Source organism: Eublepharis macularius, chromosome 5 (genome assembly GCF_028583425.1).
Source record: "Eublepharis macularius isolate TG4126 chromosome 5, MPM_Emac_v1.0, whole genome shotgun sequence".
Classification (NCBI taxonomy): domain Eukaryota; kingdom Metazoa; phylum Chordata; class Lepidosauria; order Squamata; family Eublepharidae; genus Eublepharis; species Eublepharis macularius.
The window spans coordinates 54,501,040-54,519,858 of NC_072794.1; the positions used below are offsets into that span (position 1 = coordinate 54,501,040).

At 41.7% G+C, this 18,819-nt stretch overlaps 1 protein-coding gene across 4 annotated transcripts in view; it reads left to right on the forward strand.

The window, feature by feature from the left end:
• The first annotated feature begins 2,509 nt into the window (after positions 1 to 2,509).
• DIPK1A (divergent protein kinase domain 1A) overlaps positions 2,510 to 18,819 on the forward strand; it is a 31,313-nt gene continuing 15,003 nt past the window's right edge. For 2 of the 4 annotated variants that reach the window (XM_054979446.1, XM_054979449.1), the window contains exon 1: positions 10,951 to 11,169. In XM_054979446.1, coding sequence (XP_054835421.1) covers positions 11,116 to 11,169 — 54 coding nt within the window. In that variant the 5' untranslated portion in view covers positions 10,951 to 11,115. Of the gene's footprint in view, positions 2,558 to 10,950; positions 11,170 to 11,482; positions 11,559 to 18,819 lie in introns of those variants that run through there. The other 2 variants (XM_054979447.1, XM_054979448.1) reach the window with 2 other exon arrangements.

Here is an 18,819-nt window from a genome sequence, read left to right on the forward strand (position 1 = left end):
TAGGACCAATGGAGTAAATCTGCATGGGATTCCTTCTCTAAACATTTTTGTACCTGATTAAATTTAATTGGGAAGATTTTTCCCCTCAATGAACAGTAAATTGAACCTTGTAAGCATAAATTTTAGTGATGCCTTCACTAACTTCTAGATTCTTTTAGGTAGATGATGCAGAGCATCCATTAGTTAACATTAAATCAACTTCTGCTCAAAGATAATTCACAGTACAATCACTATTCAGGCAAGCTCTCTTTGAGCTTTCCCAACTCAGATATAACAAAGACAGATTGTTTGGGTGCCAGTGCTACCCCATGCTTAGAGGTAGGCAGATCCCAATCAAAATAAGGGAGAAGCCATGCAGAGTCATGGCATAGTTGACTTTTCCCCAAGGAGGGGTGCACAGTGCTGCCCTAGGACACTCCAAGGAGGGGATGAAACAGATCATACACTGATTGAACAGAGATGGAGGAAGTTCATCTACTGGGCATGTGCAAAAACTGGACAGAGAGGAGCCAAGAGGCAGTTTGCAGCTCATTTAGCAACTCATCTGTGCCTACCAAAAATGTTTGCAACAAATAAATAAGCAATCCCTTCTGATCTGTATACCCAAGAACTCATCACCGTCTATAATACAGCATGCTCTGTTGTGATCTTTAACAGTGATCAAGGGTGCTCCCTCATCTATTCTTCTATGTGCTGCATCTGTATAATAGAAATACACAGCAATCCATTCTTAATGGTTTCCCCATAACTATAGCACTAACAGTGCCACCCTAATTAGATACACCCTACTCTGTCCAATCAGTCAATGATTTAGAAGGGTGTAGCTCAACTTAAGATGCCACTGTAAACCTCTCCCCTTCACAATTTACTGAACACTGAACCTCAGCATCCTCTGGTTATATTTTGGATTACTTTTCACTTATCAGATTTAATCTGTCCCTCTATGCGTGCTCAAACTAATGACTATCTTGGATTTAATCATAAGGGTCCCCTGTGTGCCTTTCACTTTGTGGTCCACTATTTTAGAACTGCTGGGATTTTTCACTGGGTTTGTTTGCACCATTTTCCCAGGACAGGATCAAGGACTCCTCCTTCCTTGTCTTCTTCTCCAATAACTATGCCTCTTTCTTCATTCCTTCCTTTCTCATGGCTGCTGTTTGTTCTATAGTCTGTGGATTTAATTCCCTTGGTAAATCTCCCATCTGTCAAATGGATGGGTCGTCTGATGGGTTAACTGAGATTTTAATCACGAGATTAAATGGAGTTTTGTTATAGTGTTTTTATATTTGATCTTCTACAGATAATTATTTTGTTCAGTCTTGAATTGTTGTATCCTGATCAGCCTGTTTGATACAGGATGGGAAAGAATACTTTTATAATTTAAAAAAATTAAATGCTGTATTTGTATCTTGCCAGTGTGCTGTGCCTGTACTCCATTTCCACTCTCCATTTGGACTTCTATAAACAGCCCCAAAAGAGAGAAGAGTTAAAAGAAAGCAGCAAACAAAGCCGTCTGGACTTGCCCGTATAGAAAAGAACACCGTCAATGGCGGTGATTTCACTATTTGCCAAAGCAGAATATTTTTACTAGGTGCCAGACCTTGTGGGTAAATTGCAATGACTTTGCTCCTCAGGAATTCTGGCAGCAACTGCACTCTCAGCGTGTTCGCACAGTGTTCCTAATCAAAGCCTGGCACTGTATATTCAGCAGAATCCTTGGACTCTGCAGCTTCACAATGGTACTCAAATTCTAGAGTTTTGCTTAAGAGAGCATTCTGATACAAGGCCGTTACCTACTCACTCTGAAAACAGTTTTGTGTCTGAATGACTTGGCATATAATAAAAATCATATGAATTATGACAGTCCTTGACTTTTTTTAAAAAAACATGCTTTTCCAGTGAGTGAAAATCCATCCTAGGCCTGGCAACATGATCTCAGGCATATTTTCTTGGAAGGAAGGGCCATGTTCAGTGGTGCTTTCCCCCAGGCAAATGTGCATAGGATTATAACGTTGCAATCCAATCTTCCAGCATCTTTATTCAGCAGTGTCCTAAGTTGAACAGAACTTACACCCAGGTTAAGCATGCATAGGAGTGTCCCCTTTGTTACTTTTGACTCTCATTCCTCACTAGTAAATAATTGGGTGCTTTGGTTTTTTTGCCATTTAGTCATTATATATTTTAACAGTATTTAGCACATCCTAGTTTAGAGGAGAAATGGATGGAATTGCAATAGTCTTTTTAACTGTTCTTTCTACTTGTGTAGGACAGACCTCATTGCTCTCTTTGGAATGTGTCCTGTGCACACAAAGATGAGGGTAGCAAACATGTTGTTCCTTTCCTTCCAGAGACCAACTTGCAAATTAATCATTGCTGCAAGAGGGGACGAAGTCTGCTGTATTTCAAAGTGCTTCCCACCATTCTTTGACAGCTGAGCTCTAACTTGGTTCAGTCTGTTCCTTGTTGTGTGGGAGAGATTTGCTTGACTAACCCAGCAAAAAGGATCAAGTTCAGCCTTCCTCGGTTGTTGTTGCTGTATGGAGAAATTCCCGTGCTGGTTTGTATTATTGTTGATTGACTTTTTTAAAAAAACTGCTGCTGATCCTTTGTAGGGCACAAAAGATTTGCATTTGGAGACAGGCAGCATTTATTGCAGATTTATTAACACTCTGTGCTGTTACTCTTTTCATTACTTTGTTTTATTGTCGTGTTTTATATTGTTATGGTAAAAATAAATAAATGCATAAAAATGATCACAAATAGGAACACAAGGAGGTAGCTTACCAGTATGCCCTCACTGGATCAGGGGTCAAAAATTTGGGGCCAGAGAAAGGGTTACAAGGGAAAGGGCCATGGCTCAGTGGTGCAGAATTTGCTTGGCATGCAGAAGGCCCTAGGTCTTATCCCTGGAATCTCTAGTTAAAAGGATCAGGTCGTAGGTGATGTGAAAGTCCTCTGCCTGGAGGGCCACTGCCCATCTGAGTAGACAATACTGACCTTGATGGACCAATCATTGGATTCAGTATAACACATGCTTCATGCATCACGAGTATGTTCATCATACAAACTTGCCTCAGCGGCTCATTAGCTCTGTATTCAGAACATTGCACAAAACAGATGGATTCTTTATGCTACAGGTGGCCAATAGGCCCCTTGAGCCATACTGGTGTGGGTTTGGGGGGGGGGTAGGACCACCTCTCTTTGCACCAGATTCCTGACACAGTATACTTTACACTACATGTGCTAGGAGGCAACATCAGGAGAATAGTGTCATCACTATTCATAGTGATGACACTATTCATCATGTCTGTAAGGGAAGATCTTGTCTCACCAATCTGTTAGAGTTCTTTGAGGGAGTGAACAAACAAGTGGACAAGGGAGACCCGATAGATATTGTTTATCTTGACTTCCAGAAAGCTTTTGACAAAGTTCCTCATCAAAGGCTCCTAAGTAAGCTCAGTAGCTATGGGATAAAGGGCCAAGTCCTCTTGTGGATCGAAAACTGGCTAATTAATAGGAAACAGAGAGTGAGCATAAACGGGCACTTCTCACAGTGGAGGGTGGTGAGCAGTGGGGTGCCACAGGAGTCGGTATTGGGTCCAATGCTTTTTAACTTGTTTATTAATGATTTGGAATTGGGATTAAGCAGTGAAGTGGCTAAATTTGCAGATGACACGAAATTGTTCAGGGTGGTGAAAGCCAGAGAGGATTGTGAGGCACTCCAAAGGGATCTGTCGAGGCTAGAAGAGTGGGCATCCATGTGGCAAATGAGGTTCAATGTAGCCAAGTGCAAAGTAATGCACATTGGAACCAAAAATCCAAAATATAAATACAAGTTGATGGGGTCTGAACTGGCGGAGACTGACCAAGAGAGAGAGATCTTGGAGTCATGATAGATAACTCACTAAAAACGTCAGCACAGTGTGCGACTGCCATAAAAAAAGCTAATGCTATGCTAGGGGTTATTAGGAAAGGGATTGAAAACAAATCAGCCGGTATCATAATGCCTCTGTATAAATCGATGGTGAGGCCTCATTTGGAGTACTGTGTACAGTTCTGGTCGCCACACCTTAAAAAAGATATCATAGCACTGGAAAAAGTACAGAGAAGGGCAACTAAAATGATTAAAGGGTTGGAACACTTTCCCTATGAGGAAAGATTGAGGCGCTTGGGGCTCTTTAGCCTGGAGAAAAGACGACTGAGGGGAGACATGATAGAGGTTTACAAGATAATGCACGGGTTAGAGAAGGTCGAGAAAGATGTGTTTTTCTCCCTTTCTCACAATACAAGAACTCGTGGGCACTCTATGAAATTATTGAGCAGTCGGGTTAGAACAGATAGAAGAAAATACTACTTTACACAAAGGGTGATAAACACATGGAATTCGTTGCCACAGGAGGTGGTGGCAGCTACAAGCATTGCCAGCTTCAAGAGGGGACTGGACAAATATATGGAGCAGAGGTCCATCAGTGGCTATTAGCCACAGGAGATAGATGGTATTCTCTTTGTGGGGAGGTGGTGCTCTGTTGTCTTGGTGCTGGAAGGAAGGCAGTGGGAGGGCTTCTGGTGTCCTGGCCTCACTGACAGTCCTTTAGATGGCACTGGATTTCTAGCCACTGTGTGTGACAGAATGTTGGACTGGATGGGCCACTGGCCTGATCCAACATGGCTTTGCTTATGTTCTTATGTTCTTATGAGAAGGCCTTGATCTCTACACTGTATGATACAGGCTGCTGGACTGGATGGACCACTGGTCTGATTCAGCTGTTCTGTTGTTATGTTCTTATAGATCAGTACGATTATTCCTAAAGTATATAAAGGAAATAAATACATGACCAGAGGGGACTGAGACTGAAAGATAGACTTGCTTGAGACTTTCTTGTAGTAAAATCATGGCTGAGGAAAACCTTGAACTGTGGACCTCCTAACTATTATTCAGACTAGATATTAGTGGAACCATCATACGCAGGTCAACTTGGAAGCAAGTCTCATTTTGTTCAACTGGGCTTGCTCCCAGGGAAGTCTTATGTCGGCTGTCTATGAGACCTGCATGGCTATTGCAAAAAGTGGCAGTCCCATGTCCCCTCTTTTTCTTTCCTCCATAATGGCTCAAACTGAAATGCCACTTGTGAAAGAAGTAGCATAGTGTCATCATGTCATGTATGCCATTCATTTTGTACTACCAGGCATTCAAGGGAGAAAAGAGGAGATGCAAGACCTTTGCTTTTGGTTGCAACCATGTATATCACTTCTACTTCCGGGCTTAGCTTCTACAATATGGCACTCTAAACAATACATCACTTTAAAAGGCAAAAATTCCAGAAATGTCTGGACTGCTTAGGCAAAGTAAGGTTTAATCTGCACTACACAATCCCTTTATTGGCTATCTGGCTTCCATAGTGATGTATTCCATAACAGATTTTTTACATTCACTTATGAATAACAGGCCTGGCAAGTCTCAGCATGTTTGCAATGTCTGAAAAAACTTTTCCACCAACAGATACAAGAAAGTGCTGAAAGAGATTTATGTTAAAGAATGCATTTTAGTGAAATGGTGAGTGTGTGCATGTGTGGCAGAGAAGCCAAATGCACATGTGCTATAGAAAACATTTTTCAGCTCCTCTCTCCCACAGTGAGGATGCATCTGTAAAAAATGCAAAAGCAATTTTAAATACATGTGTATCAGGTTCCTGACATGAAAAGCAGGCAATTGTCACAAAGCAATTACATCAAGGCTTTGAATCAATTAATACACAAGCAGAAAGATTATTTTACAATCGCATTCTCCAACCTTCCTGTGATTTAGAATGTATGTTTGTTTTTGGTCAAAGAAAGAGGCAATAAAGATAACCAAAAGGCTATTATATAAAGCATTATGGCATCACAGAGACTGATTTATTGTGACATAAGTATTTATAAACAACAGACCACTTCATTAGATAAATGAATAGTACTGAGAAAATTATTGACATTGGTAATATTCTCTAGAAGCTTGCAGCCAAAAATATGGTTGGTTTATTCAGGTCCTTTGTTTCTTTTTTCCTGAAGACTCCTTCATCTTCCTTCAGATTTCTTTGTTCCCTTTCTTCAGCCACCTAACTTACGGGATCTCTGCCTCTTCTCTTCCTTGTCTCTTGAGATGTCTTCTTTCACTTTGTCCCACAAAGACACACTTAATCTCGTGCATAAACTTTCAACTCCAAATAAACTGACAACTTCCACAAAGAAATTTGATGGGGGCTGTGAACATTTATGAAAATACACATACTTGTAAATGTTTTGTATTCTACAGTCATTATTTAGTCCAGTAGCTAGGAGGGCCCCCACTAGCAGCCATACTAAATTTTAATGGCTGGGGTAAAGATTTTGCTTATGGTTTCACTGGTTGTTGGTAGAGAGTGCCATCAAGTCATAACTGACTTATAGTGACCCCTGCTGGGGTTTTCAAGGCAATAAACTCACAGTGGTGGCTTACCATTACCTGCCTCCCTGTAGCAGCCCTGGTCTTCCTTCGTGGTCTCCTATCCAATTATTGACCAAGGCAGACCCTGCTTAGCTTCTGAGATCTGATATTTGGCTTACCTGGGCTATCCAGGTCAAAGCTTTCAGTGGTTAGAATTTATTTATTTATTTATTTGATTTATAGTCTGCCTTTCTCACTGAGACTCAAGGAGGATTACATAGTGTGAGATCAGTACAATCAGTAGCAAGGACCAGGGTAGGCATTTCCATACAGTGTCGAGGACTTTTCCATAAACAATGTCATAGGGTAGATGAATACAAGTTTACAGAGACATAGCACTAGCAAGGATCCAATACAGGGTTGAAGGATTGCTGAAACAGAAAATAATCAGTTCTAAGATTGACATTAGACAACATGAAGCACAAGCAGTAAATACGAGTACATATTCAAAATTGTATTGTGTGAGATTCAACTTTAATTTTGCATCTATTTTGGGAATTTTGCATCTATTTTGGGAATTCATATTTAACACTCTGGCCAATAGTTGCAGCAATGGGACACTGTGGCTGCAATCCTCAAACTAATTTTCCTGGGAGTAAGCCCCACTGAATAAAATGAGACTTATTTCTAAGCAGACCTTTTCAGGCTTGCTTCCTGTGTGTATTTTCACATATTGCTCAGGTACACACATGCAGGAACAGAAAATTACCTCTTTTTTATCCATACCCTCATTTAAGAAGCTCAGTGTAGTCAATATCAGGGGTCCGCAATGTGGTGCCCATGGGCACAATGTTATCAACTGACACCTGACCTGTTACCTGCCAAAAGTTTTTAGAAAGTGGGCAGAGCCCGGTAGGGGTTTTGTCTAGCAGAGGTTCTGATTGGCCATTGCAGATCTGATTGGCTGTGCAGTTTTTAAAAGTTGCTTTGGCAGCAGGTGCCAACATAGCATAAGGATCTTCACTGTGTAACACTGTGTGTACATCAATATGCTTATTTTAAAAGGCATCCCATTAAACAGAGCCTCTGTCTGAAACGTTGAAGAGTTGCTGGCAGCCATAATCTCACTCCCTGCCATTTTGTGGTTGGCTCCACCTCCTGCAACAACCATTTTGTGGTTGTGCCCACCACCCTGTGTCAGAATTCCACAGGTGCCTGCAAGCTTGGAAAGGTCGGGGACCCATAGGCTAGACAGTTCTCTCTGCCACCATTTTGTCCTTATAACAACTCTGTTTTGTAGGCTGAGATGAGAGAGTGAATAGCCCAGTCATCTCGTGAGCTTTAGGGAAGGGTGATAATTTGAACTCCAGCCTCCTAGGCCCTAGCTTAACATCCTACCATTATACCACACTGACCACTGAGTAAGGGATCCTTTGGGATGCCAAATTCTTCCTCAGCACCTCTCCTCCCATTGATGAGGTCATACTGTTCCAGTACATCTTGGCAACTGTGAAGCTGGTATTATTTCGTGGTACCAGTTGGGCTACCAGTAAGCTTGACTCTATATCTACTGACTCAGAAGTAAGTCCCACTGAATTTAATACAACTTACTCCCGCTTAAGTGTGCATAGGACTGTAATGTGAAATATTTCTTATGACACAGTATTAAAAAAGTAGTAATAAATAAAAAAGAAGTGAGGGTTTACAAATGAGGTGCGAAACCTTACTCAGTACATAGCTTGCTAATTCACTTATGGTTACACAAAACCTGTCATGAATTGCTAGCTAGATTATATTTACTGGTGATGTAAGAAGCTTGTGCTGTGACACATGTGAGGATAAAAGTGTAATTTTATTCACCCATCAGTAAACCCCTTATTGTTTTTCTCTGTTGTACATTGTGACTAATCATCCTAATGTCTATTATTAACAAAGAATTGCTGGAGTGGAAGCAAACTCACATTGCCATCAAAAGAATGCTGCTCTTTGGGCTTTGCATCAGCATTACTTTGAAAGCTAGGATGACAGACATCCAGCAGATTTATTCAAAAGGAAGTGAACCAGAGACCTGCATAGAACCACAGAATATACTCCTTACTGACAAAGTACCAGTATTTAGCCAAGTTATATACCTTAGTATATTGGCAGTGCAATCCTAATCAGAGTCACACTTCTAAGCCCTCGGGTTTCAGTGGATTTAGAAGAGTATAACTCTGCTTAGAACAGCAATTGCAAGTCCTGTATTTTGACAGAACGTTTCCTTTTATTGTGGTATAATTTGTTGTATGGCACTGGCATGCAATCTGCAGCATAGATGCCACAAGTGGCACAGGCGCTCTTGAAGAGGAAACAAGGATGCATAAACTTGTTTACAGCATATGGTCCTGCCTGTTGGGAAAGATACCCCTTTAATAAATACAGTTTATATTATCTCTCAGAGTCTATTCTATCCAGAAGAGCTAGGAGAAGATTAAGCTAGTTGTCATGTATCTATAACAATACCCAGGCAAAGTGAAGATTGTCTCCTGTTTAATCAACCCAAATGAAGTGCAACATAGAAAAACCTGTGCTTAATGATTGCTTTTCCAGTGCTGCAGTTTTGCTGGTTCATAAATGCGAGTGATTATTAAAGTATTGCAAGCTACCCTGCCTTTAGAATGGGGTGGGATAGAAGTCCAATAAGGGAATAAAGACAAAGCTATGGTGCTTTGTATTATTGCACTTTTTCTAAGTGAAATAATAATGCTTTGCTTTTTATAGCAATTTAATTGTTCAGAGAGCATTGCAGATATTACCGGGAACCCTTACAATGGCCCTGTAAGGTAGGCCAGTGTTGTTCTCATATTGCAGATGGTTGAGAGTACCTAAGGCCACCTTGTGAGCTCCTGGCAGAAGTGACATTTGAACCAGGGATCTCCTGGATCACAGCCCATAGACATTATGTTACTTCAGCTTAATAGGCAATCCCAGAGCAACAGTAGCTCATGGCTTAGATTGGCGTGTCCAGATACCATAAAGGATATAGCCACCCATCACTAGTTTATGACTTTCCACCTAAATCTGACAGAAAGCAGTGGCATTAAACAGTCTTAAATCCAGATTCTTCTATTTTCCTAGGTTGTGGGACTAGGTAATGTCCAATTTATTTACTTATTTATGTTATTTATGGTCTGCTTTTCTCACTGAGACTCAAGGTGGATTACAGTGTAAGTCAATATGATCTACGGCTGGTCTACATTCAATAGGGTAGGGATTGCATAAATTTGAAAACAAGCAGAAAAGTGGTACACAGCCAAAACAAAACAGAAGCAATTTAACATGACATACTATTAGTCTCTTGCTGTGCCCACCAAGAGTCGCCATAAGTCTGCTATGACTTGATGGCACTGTTAAATGATGTGGAAACTACCCAGTAGGGATGTACTTACAGCAACAGACACTATACAATAGTACAGTCTACAAGACCTCAGGAGTGGGAGCTTTCCAGACCTGGTCAAGCAGGCCATTCCATAAGGAGGGGGCCACCACAAAGAATGTGCATGTATCGGCAGTTGTTGATTTTGGCCATTTGCAGGATGGCACCTGCAGCAGACCTTGCGCAGCCTGAATGGGACTCTGGAAACCTGTCAGTTGAATGATACAAAGCATCTTTGTTTCGGCTGTGCTTTGTTTGCAGCTCACTGCAACCTTGCTTGAATGGGTTAGAGTTAATATATGGAGAAGCCTGCAGTGCACGGTTTTGTGTCAGCCCTCCCAGAGGATACTTGGCACCAGAGCGGCACAAAGGGTAGAACCCCACAACCCTACGAAGACCCCAGAACTTCATCTTCACCATACTACACAGTACAACTTCAGTAGTACTACAGTACTACTTCCTTTGATGCAATGTTCCCTTGGGCAAACGCACACCCAACGTGCTCAAGAACTAGGGTTGCCAGCTCCAGGTTGGGAATTTCTTTGAGAGTTGGGGGTGGAACGTGAAGAGGACGGGGTCTGAGGAAGGGAGAGACCTCAGCAGGGTACAATGCCATAGAATCTATCTCCCAAAGCAGCCGTTTTCTCCAGGGCAACTGATCTCTGTAGCCTGGAGTTCAGTTGTAATTCCGGGAGATCTCCAGCCACCACCTGGAGGCTAGCAGCCATACGCTGTTTCCCTAGCCAGAAACGTCCCCGAATAATGGTCATATAGTTGCTTCAACAGCCCTTGAAAATCAATTCGGAAGAGGGGCGGGGGGTTCATAGAACAACCCCCTCTTCCCGTCAGCGTTTCTTCAGTCCTTGAGACTCAAAAACGCCTCAGAGGGTGCCGAGGGTGGGCGGGCGCCTTAGGAACCGGAAACCTCCCCTTTAAGCCGAGGAGGAAGACCGACGAAGACGCGGCAGCTCTACGCGTCGGCAAAAAGCAGCGAGGTGCCTCCAGTCCCCTCGGGCGCAGGGAGCAGCCCGTCCGCCTCCCCTTTAAGGCTGAGAGGCGCTGCGAGAACGGCGCTTCTCCCCCTCTCCCTCCTTCTGACAGTTGCCAGGAGGGGCGGGGCGGAGCGCGAGGAGCCGCCCGCCCCGCTCGGGCACGTTCCGGCTGCCTCCCGGGCTGCGCGAGCCCCTCGCAGGCGGTGCAGCCAGGTGGCCGGTCACTTCGCCCGCCTCAGGCCGGCTGGGCGGGAAAGCGGCTCCCTCTCCCCGGCCTGAGCCCGCTGCGGGGATGTGCCATTGCCATGGCGAGGAGGCTCTTCCCGGGGGCCTGGCTCAGGAAGCCCTACTACGGCCAGGTAGGTAGGTAGGTGGGCGGGCAGGGTGGGCCGGTTGGCAGCAGGGCTTTCCCCTCGGAGACTGAGAAGCCAGCAGGGGAGCCAAGGGAGCTGCGGCGAAAGAGGCGCTGGCTGGGGCGGGGGGCAGGCACTGCGGTGGGAAGGAGGACGGAGCCGTCGGCTGCACGGCACGCGGAACAGGAGAGCCGAGGATGGGGAGAGGCGAGGGAGGCGAGTGTGCGCGTCTCGTGTGAATCCATGCGGACGTGTTCACGAGCAAACTGAACCCCGCCGGAAGGGGTCCTGGGCTGGCACTCGCCGAAGGATGCACCACCCTGCGCCCAGTCCTTCTGGCTGCTCGAGAGAGAGCTGCCCCGGACATTGCCAAAGAAGAGTCTGGCTCCGAACGGGTAGATCGTGTTTTTTTTTTTAACTAGGCCCTGTAAATGGGATCAAACAGGCCGGTGGTCCAGCCCTTTTCCTCCTCCCCCACGCCTTTCCCCCTTCTTCTAATTCTTTTTCTTCCCTCTCCTCTTCTTCTTCGTCCAAGTTCCGGCTTAATTTAGAGTGATTCAGGGTAATGCATGTCCCTGAATCTCTGCTTTACTCCATGCCTCCTACCCCTGCTTGCTGCGTTCGAGTAATTTACATTTTGTAGCGTTTTCGACAACATACGTGTTCCATTTTTCAGATAACCTATTTGCCTTCGCTGCTTTGCTTGCCTCTGCAGTTCAGCAGTTTTTGGAGATGTGCTGCTCTGGCAGGCTGCAGCCCGAGGTTAGCTGGTGGTTAAGACCTTTGTAAGATTAGAGGGCAGAGCGTTAAATGGAAAGTACTAATCCTGCGGAGAGGCTAGTGCAGAAATAATCAGAAGTGCTAGCAGTGTTCCTGTTTTATCCGTCTCAGTATCTGTCTATCTGTGCCATCATACAAAGATGAAGGGGGGAAAGTACTCTTCTGTGTTCTCAGTCTCTCGTTCTGGTGAGAAGTTCCAGGAGTCACAGTGCCAGGTTTAATTTCCTTGGTGTCTTTGTAATATTTGCTCTACTTACAAATACGCAAGTGGAGTATAAGGCAATGCAGCAAATTTGCTACCCCATATCAATCTTGTGCCCTGGGGTGCTTTACTTTTCCTGAGATAAGATGGGAATCTGATTCAAGAAAGTGGAGCCTTCCTCACTTGTCAAGCAGTCATCTTGCTACGATTGGTTTTCACTGATGAGCCATCAGTTTGTATCCTGTATTATTGAGCAGTAGTTCTTCACCATATTATGTGTTCTTCAGCATGCTGTTCACCTTACTGTCAGTCTTATCAGACCCTAACATCCTATTATTATAGGCTTGCACAGCTTTTCATTATGTAGAGCAGTGAAGCCAGCATGTAGCAAGATTTAGAACATCAGGGCGGGGGGGGGGGGGGAGGGTTGGGCCCCAAGCTCAATCAGGGCCTCAGATTTAGACAAGTGTTAACTTTTTGGAATCGGTTAAGCTGTGTAGCTTTTTATTATGATTTGGGACCTCAAAAGGTGGATTTGGGACAGGCCACTTTGGGCCTTTGAATTACTATAACCAGAAATATTCTTACAGTATGGGCCCTGAGGTGTGAGTGATGCTCAAGACACACACTTCCTTGAAAGCCTCCAAGAAAGCAAACTCCATAGGTTGATCCAGTGCACCTATAATTATATATCATAATATTAACTGCAACTAACCTGTTTATTCAACTCTGGCTGTTTCCACATGGATGTTTTACTTTGTCTTGGAATCCGTGCTGTAGTTCTGTGTTGTTTTCTATTCTTCCTGGTTCCATGTTTCCTCCACTTTGCTACATCTTTCCCAAACCAAATTTGATACAATCTTTTTTGAAAAAACTTGCAGTCAGAGCAGCTTTGAGCATTATGGATGGAAAGATGCTCATTTCTTCAAATCCTGCCCACATCAGTGCATTTTTCCTTGGTCCTTGTGGTGCACTGACCTTCCCTCCCCCGAATATTTTTTATACTTTTAAAATTGGTAATAGTCATTTAGTTATAATAATCTATTGCAACAATGTACTAGTTCCCAGCTTTGTATAAAAAAAAAGTCTGTAGCCTTGTTGGTTGCAGAATTTTCTGGGGAAATGTACTGACTGCACATTATAACTTTGCAGCCAAAGGCTATTTTAAAAATGAAAGCTAGGACTTGATACATGAAGTTATAGCACTGTTATGATATAGCTCTTATTTTTGGATTTTTTTAAAAAATGGCAGTAACAGAGGACCAAGTTAAGGGAAGTGCAAGGAAATTTTCCATGTGAATGTTCTGTTGCCACTTGAAATATCTCTGCATTCACACCAGCAATAAGAACTACACAGAGTATTGTCTGTGTGTGAAAACAATGCTTGTGTTTTTCCACATAGTCATTTTCTGCTGAGTTTTAAATTAAAGATTATGTTGTATGTCTTAAAGCAGTGCTCACCCAGGAATATTTTTTAAGGATAGTAAAGAGAAGGCTTCTCTTCTCCATTCACATTCCTGTGGCTCTTTTTATTACATTTATTTCAATTTTCTGGAGGTTTTATACTCTGCCTCTTTTGTGCATCTCAAGCTGGATGTTGAAGAGATGAGGGAAACAAGACCACAGTTCTCTGTGCGTATGGCTACGTCTAATTATATGTTTAGAGGATTATGCTGCATGAGAACTTGTAAGAATCATGCAGAATTTTTTGAAGTGCTATATCCAGTTGTAATGGACATTACATAGAGTGTCCAGTGGAAAAGAGATGTCATTAGGGATAGCATGGATACTATCCATGGACATAACCCACGACACAGAACTCACGATGGCAAAGGAGTGGGGCAGAGCAGATGGCAATTGCATTTTTCCTAGTAGCAACATTTTTGATTACTTTGAACTATGGGATAGGTCTTTAGGAAGGACATCTGGATAATTTGTAATAATTAATGTGTTATGTTGAGGATAGCTACTTGGATTTTCTATAACGAAGTATTGTTGATGCTAAAAAGAACATTTGTAAAATCCCTAGGCTAAGAAGTCTTACTAAAGTCTTATAAAGTTGCTATGCCTGCTGCGTATCACTGACTACTAAACGCATTGTCACATCAAAGGAAAAAGCTTTATTAGCTACTCTTGTTCATTTAATTTTTCCCATTAGATTACTGCAAATTAATTGTTTTATGATATGTTTCAAGATCTCCCTAGATGTTCAAGGCTACCTAATTGGCTTCAATGACTTGAATCTATTCCAAATGCCCAAGTTTTGTTTAATATGTTCTAGTTATCCTGACTGGAGTTGCTGTGTCCTAACTCCCACACACATATATTTTTTTCTTATCTAACTTTAGTTTTAGTTTAGCACCCTATTGGTTTTTAAACATCTTTGTACTTTGATTCCCCTCCCCCACATTGTTAATCATACAAGAATTATAGGTGAATGGGAGAAAGGGAAGAGTAACATATATCTTGAGGAAAAACAGGTGATATCTTGCATGCGTTTGCTATTAGGCAAAAAAATTGCAATGGAGGAACTAAGAATGGGCAACTAATTTTGGAAACTTATTCACCCTTGTCTTCTTGTAGTTCTGTTTAGACTGTGTGTTTCTAAAGAGCTGTGCAAAGACTGCTAAAAAGAGTGATGTGTTTACATGCAAGGTCAGACAAAAGTAATTCTCTGCATGGGGAGCAGGATACTGTGATTTCTTTGGTAGCTGTGTCCTAAAAATAAGCAGCATTAACAAAGATCTATATTTTGCTCAAGGCAAGAACTATGTCTGGTTTCTGTAACAAATGCTTCTGTGTGTGTGTGTGTGTGTGTTCATATACATCCACATATAGTATAAAAATGACTGAGAAATGTAAATACATTATTGTAAAATGATTGAGCGTACATATTTTAATCATGTGTAAAGCTGTAATATGTATTACTCTTCAAAAAGCGAGTAAGACTATTTTTATGAAAGGTGGCAATTGTTCTGATGGTACCTTTTCTTATATTTTATATCATGGGTTGCTCTTCTTCTTGCATAAATTATAAATCTAACATAATTAAATCTCTTCATCATTTCCTGTTCCTTTCTGAAACTTGTGCCCTTGGAACAGTTTTAAGACCATTTCTTTTCTTCTCCAGCAAAGACTTCTAAAAGTTCCTTAATTCAATAAATCATTGCAGAAATCATGCATGAGCATTTACGTTTCTGCTTACATTCATTTACGTTGCTTCTATTTTGTATTTTAAACTTTTATAAAATCTTAATTGGACATTTTAATCAACAGTTGCACTTAGTGCAGTATCGGTTTCTGTGATGCAATAAAGGTGTGCTAGCAAGTAGGCAATCTGTAATTCACCCATGTTAACTTGGTACAGAGCTGCTGTTTAAAGTATGGTAAGTATATTTGAGAGCATGTGCAGGCTTTTTACACTACATAGAACTGCTTTGGGGTAATTGTAATAGCAGTTGATTTGCAGTTGATAAAAGCATAGGATCTGGTATAATATCACTTATAACTACAAAATAGTAAAGAGTCCAGTAGCAAGATGCATCTGACAAAGAAAGCTGTGGCTCTTGAAAGCTTATGCTGCTATAAAGTTGGTTAGTCTTAAAGGTGCTACTGGACTCTTTACTATTTTGCTACTACAGACTAACATGGCTCTGGATCTATAACTACAAAGTTATATACGAAACATATTTGCAATTATTTGAGGTTGAAATGTCCACCTTAGAACTAAGCTTTGTACATGATGGTGGCGTATTTTAGATACAAGGTTGCTGTTGCTGCCAAATCAGCCTTTGTTGTTCTTAAGCATCTTACATTTCTAGTGAGAGGAAGGGAGGCACCATTACCATTTTGTTTATCACAGGGAAATAGTCTTTGTTTTAACCTGCTTGAACATGTTATTGTTGCAACAATGACTTCTGTACTTGGATTAATAATGGTTTTAACGTAGGAGGACTGGCAGCATAGCAGTGGCTTAACCATAATCACTCTCATCTTTTTTGAATCTTTTAATGTTCTTAATTCAGTTCAGATTGAAATTGACTTGACATGTTCTCAGTTTTCTGCTTTTTTGCTTTTTTGTGAAGCAAAAACATCCCCTTTAAATATATTTCCAACATGTGGGTTTTAAGGGATAATTGGAGGTACTGACATACTACTGAGAGATTTATTTATTTAAATATTTTTATCCTGTTTTCTCCTGCATATCAGGACTCAAAGTTGCTTATGTAATCTCCATGAGCTAATTTGGTTTAGCCCAGTAGGGTGGAGTGAGTATCTGGAGCCAGGCAGTTGAGGAAGAGGCCGGCTGCTGGGAGCTTGTTAACACTTTACATGCTCTTATCACCTTGAATAAGGTAATCAGAAACACATTATATGTGAACAATAATAACTAAAAGTGGTGTATGTGCGTTATAATTAGTAGGTATCATTGGAATTATATTATTCTTGCAGGGCTGTAATTCCTCAAGAAGAGGACAGAAGCCTGGGTTCTAGTTACTTCAAATTGGAAGGATTATGGAAAAGGACTCCATTACTTGGGAGCCAACAAGCTGAACTTGCTGACCTTGAGTGGTCTCAAAGACATTGTTGGCTGAAAGTTCCTGTTTTTGTTGCACTTGTGAATTTAGTTAAAGAAAAGAAAAATATTACTTGTATTATTCTAATAGTTGAAAGGTTTGGTTTAAAAAAATACATTTGTGTGAAAGTTTGCTTCCTAAATGAGCCCCACAGAATCCATACAATAGAGGTTACACTTACAAAAAAAATTAGCAATAATCTAAAATCACAATACAATTATAAAACAGAGCCAGCATCCAGAAGATGGAGCTGAGTAGGTAGAATAACTCAGTCCTTGATGGAATAGTCTCCCCTGGCAGGCAGCGCCCCCAGGCTGATTAAAGTTTGATCCAGTTTGACTGGGTAACTGTGCTATCCTATGCTGCGTTACTGCAGTCTCAGCACATTGATTTCAACTCTGTTTAAGATTGCACTGTAACTGTCTTAGAAACACTCCAGAGTCATCAAAGAAATGCATTTGAGTTAAATCATCAATTAGGACTTTAATTGCCTTTGGCTTAAATTGTAGCTGAAAAAATTTGGTTTCTTTGCTTAAGGCTTATTGCTGGTTTCTTAGGGGAAGGGCTGTGGCTCAGTTGCAGAGCATCTGTGTGGCATACAGAGAAGGCTTCAGGTTCAATCCTTAGCATCTGCAGTTAAAAAAATATCAGATGGTAAGTGATGTGAAATACCTCTACCTGAGACTCCCTGACCTTGATGGAACAATGGTCTGATTCCATAGATCAGTTCCATGTGTTCATGGATCTATATCTGGACAGCAGCAATGATGGTTTTGTTTAAAATGCAGTAATTACAGAAAAGATGTCTGAAGAGATTTTTTTTTTACTGAAATGGGAAGATTACTGGTGGATGTTGATACCTGATATTGGTATATGATATTTCAATTTTGTAATTGACATTTTCTCTTGGCCTTTGTTAATACTGTTAGATTTTATATAAAACATTATGTAAATTGATGTGATTTGTCACAGATTGGGAGTTCAGTACTATATTGAATGGTATAGGGTTTTTATTTGGAAGCTGTATTAAAAAGATGGTTATGTATATTAATTGCAGTAGTGTATTCTAAGCATTAGTTGGTTTTTAGCATTACTTCCCCAAATGAGCGGCTGTGTGGTAAAAACATACTTGTGCCTCCCATGCTTTCTTGGAATGTGGTGGGCTTTCCTTTTTTGGGAGGTTTTTAAGCAGAGGCTAGATGGCCATCTGACAGCAATGCTAATGCTGTGAACCTAGGTAGATCATGAGAGGGAGGGCAGGAAGGGTTACATCAGTGGTTGTTGTGGATTTTCCAGGCTGTATAGCCGTGGTCTTGGCGTTGTAGTTCTACTACAATGCCAAGACCACGGCTATACAGCCCGGAAAATCCACAACCACCATTCTCCAGCCGTGAAAGCCTTCGACAATACATTGGTTACATCAGTGCTCGTGGCCCCTTCTTATATGCCCAGGGTAAGGCCGATTGCCACCTTGGGGTCAGGTAGCAATTTTCCCCAGGCCTGTTTGACTAGGGATCCTGACAGTGTTTTGCCATCTTCTGGGCATGCAACAGGGATCACGAGTTGTGGGAAGGTGAGGTAGTTGTGAATTTCCTGCATTGTGCAGGGGGTTGGACAACCCTGTGATTCTATGATTCTTGCTCTCTGCTGCTTTTTTGTGCTGCTACTGACAATACCATAGAATTCTTCAGACACAGAGATCTGTCTGTTGGCTACCTTTTCTGTTGCACAGAAAGTTATCAGCATCTCAAGTGTTTCCTTGGCTTGAGGGAGCCAGTCTTTCCCCCCCTTGACTCCAGGCAGAAAGAGCTTGAAGGCAGCAGTGATGGCAGGAGCAGAGGAAGGTTGGACAACCAAACATGCATTAAATTGCAAAGCTACTTTGAATTTTATAGTTGAATAATATTATAAAATATTAGTTGAATGTATTGTGAAACATTTAATTTCATTCTCTCTCTAGGCCTGATACTAGTATCAGTGTGTTTTGGAACCCATTCATGTTCAACTTTTGCCAGAAGTGGTACTGGGTGAGATGCATTTCAGCTGGAGGATAACTAATTACCATGCAGTTCACACTGTTTAGCAGGATATTGACTC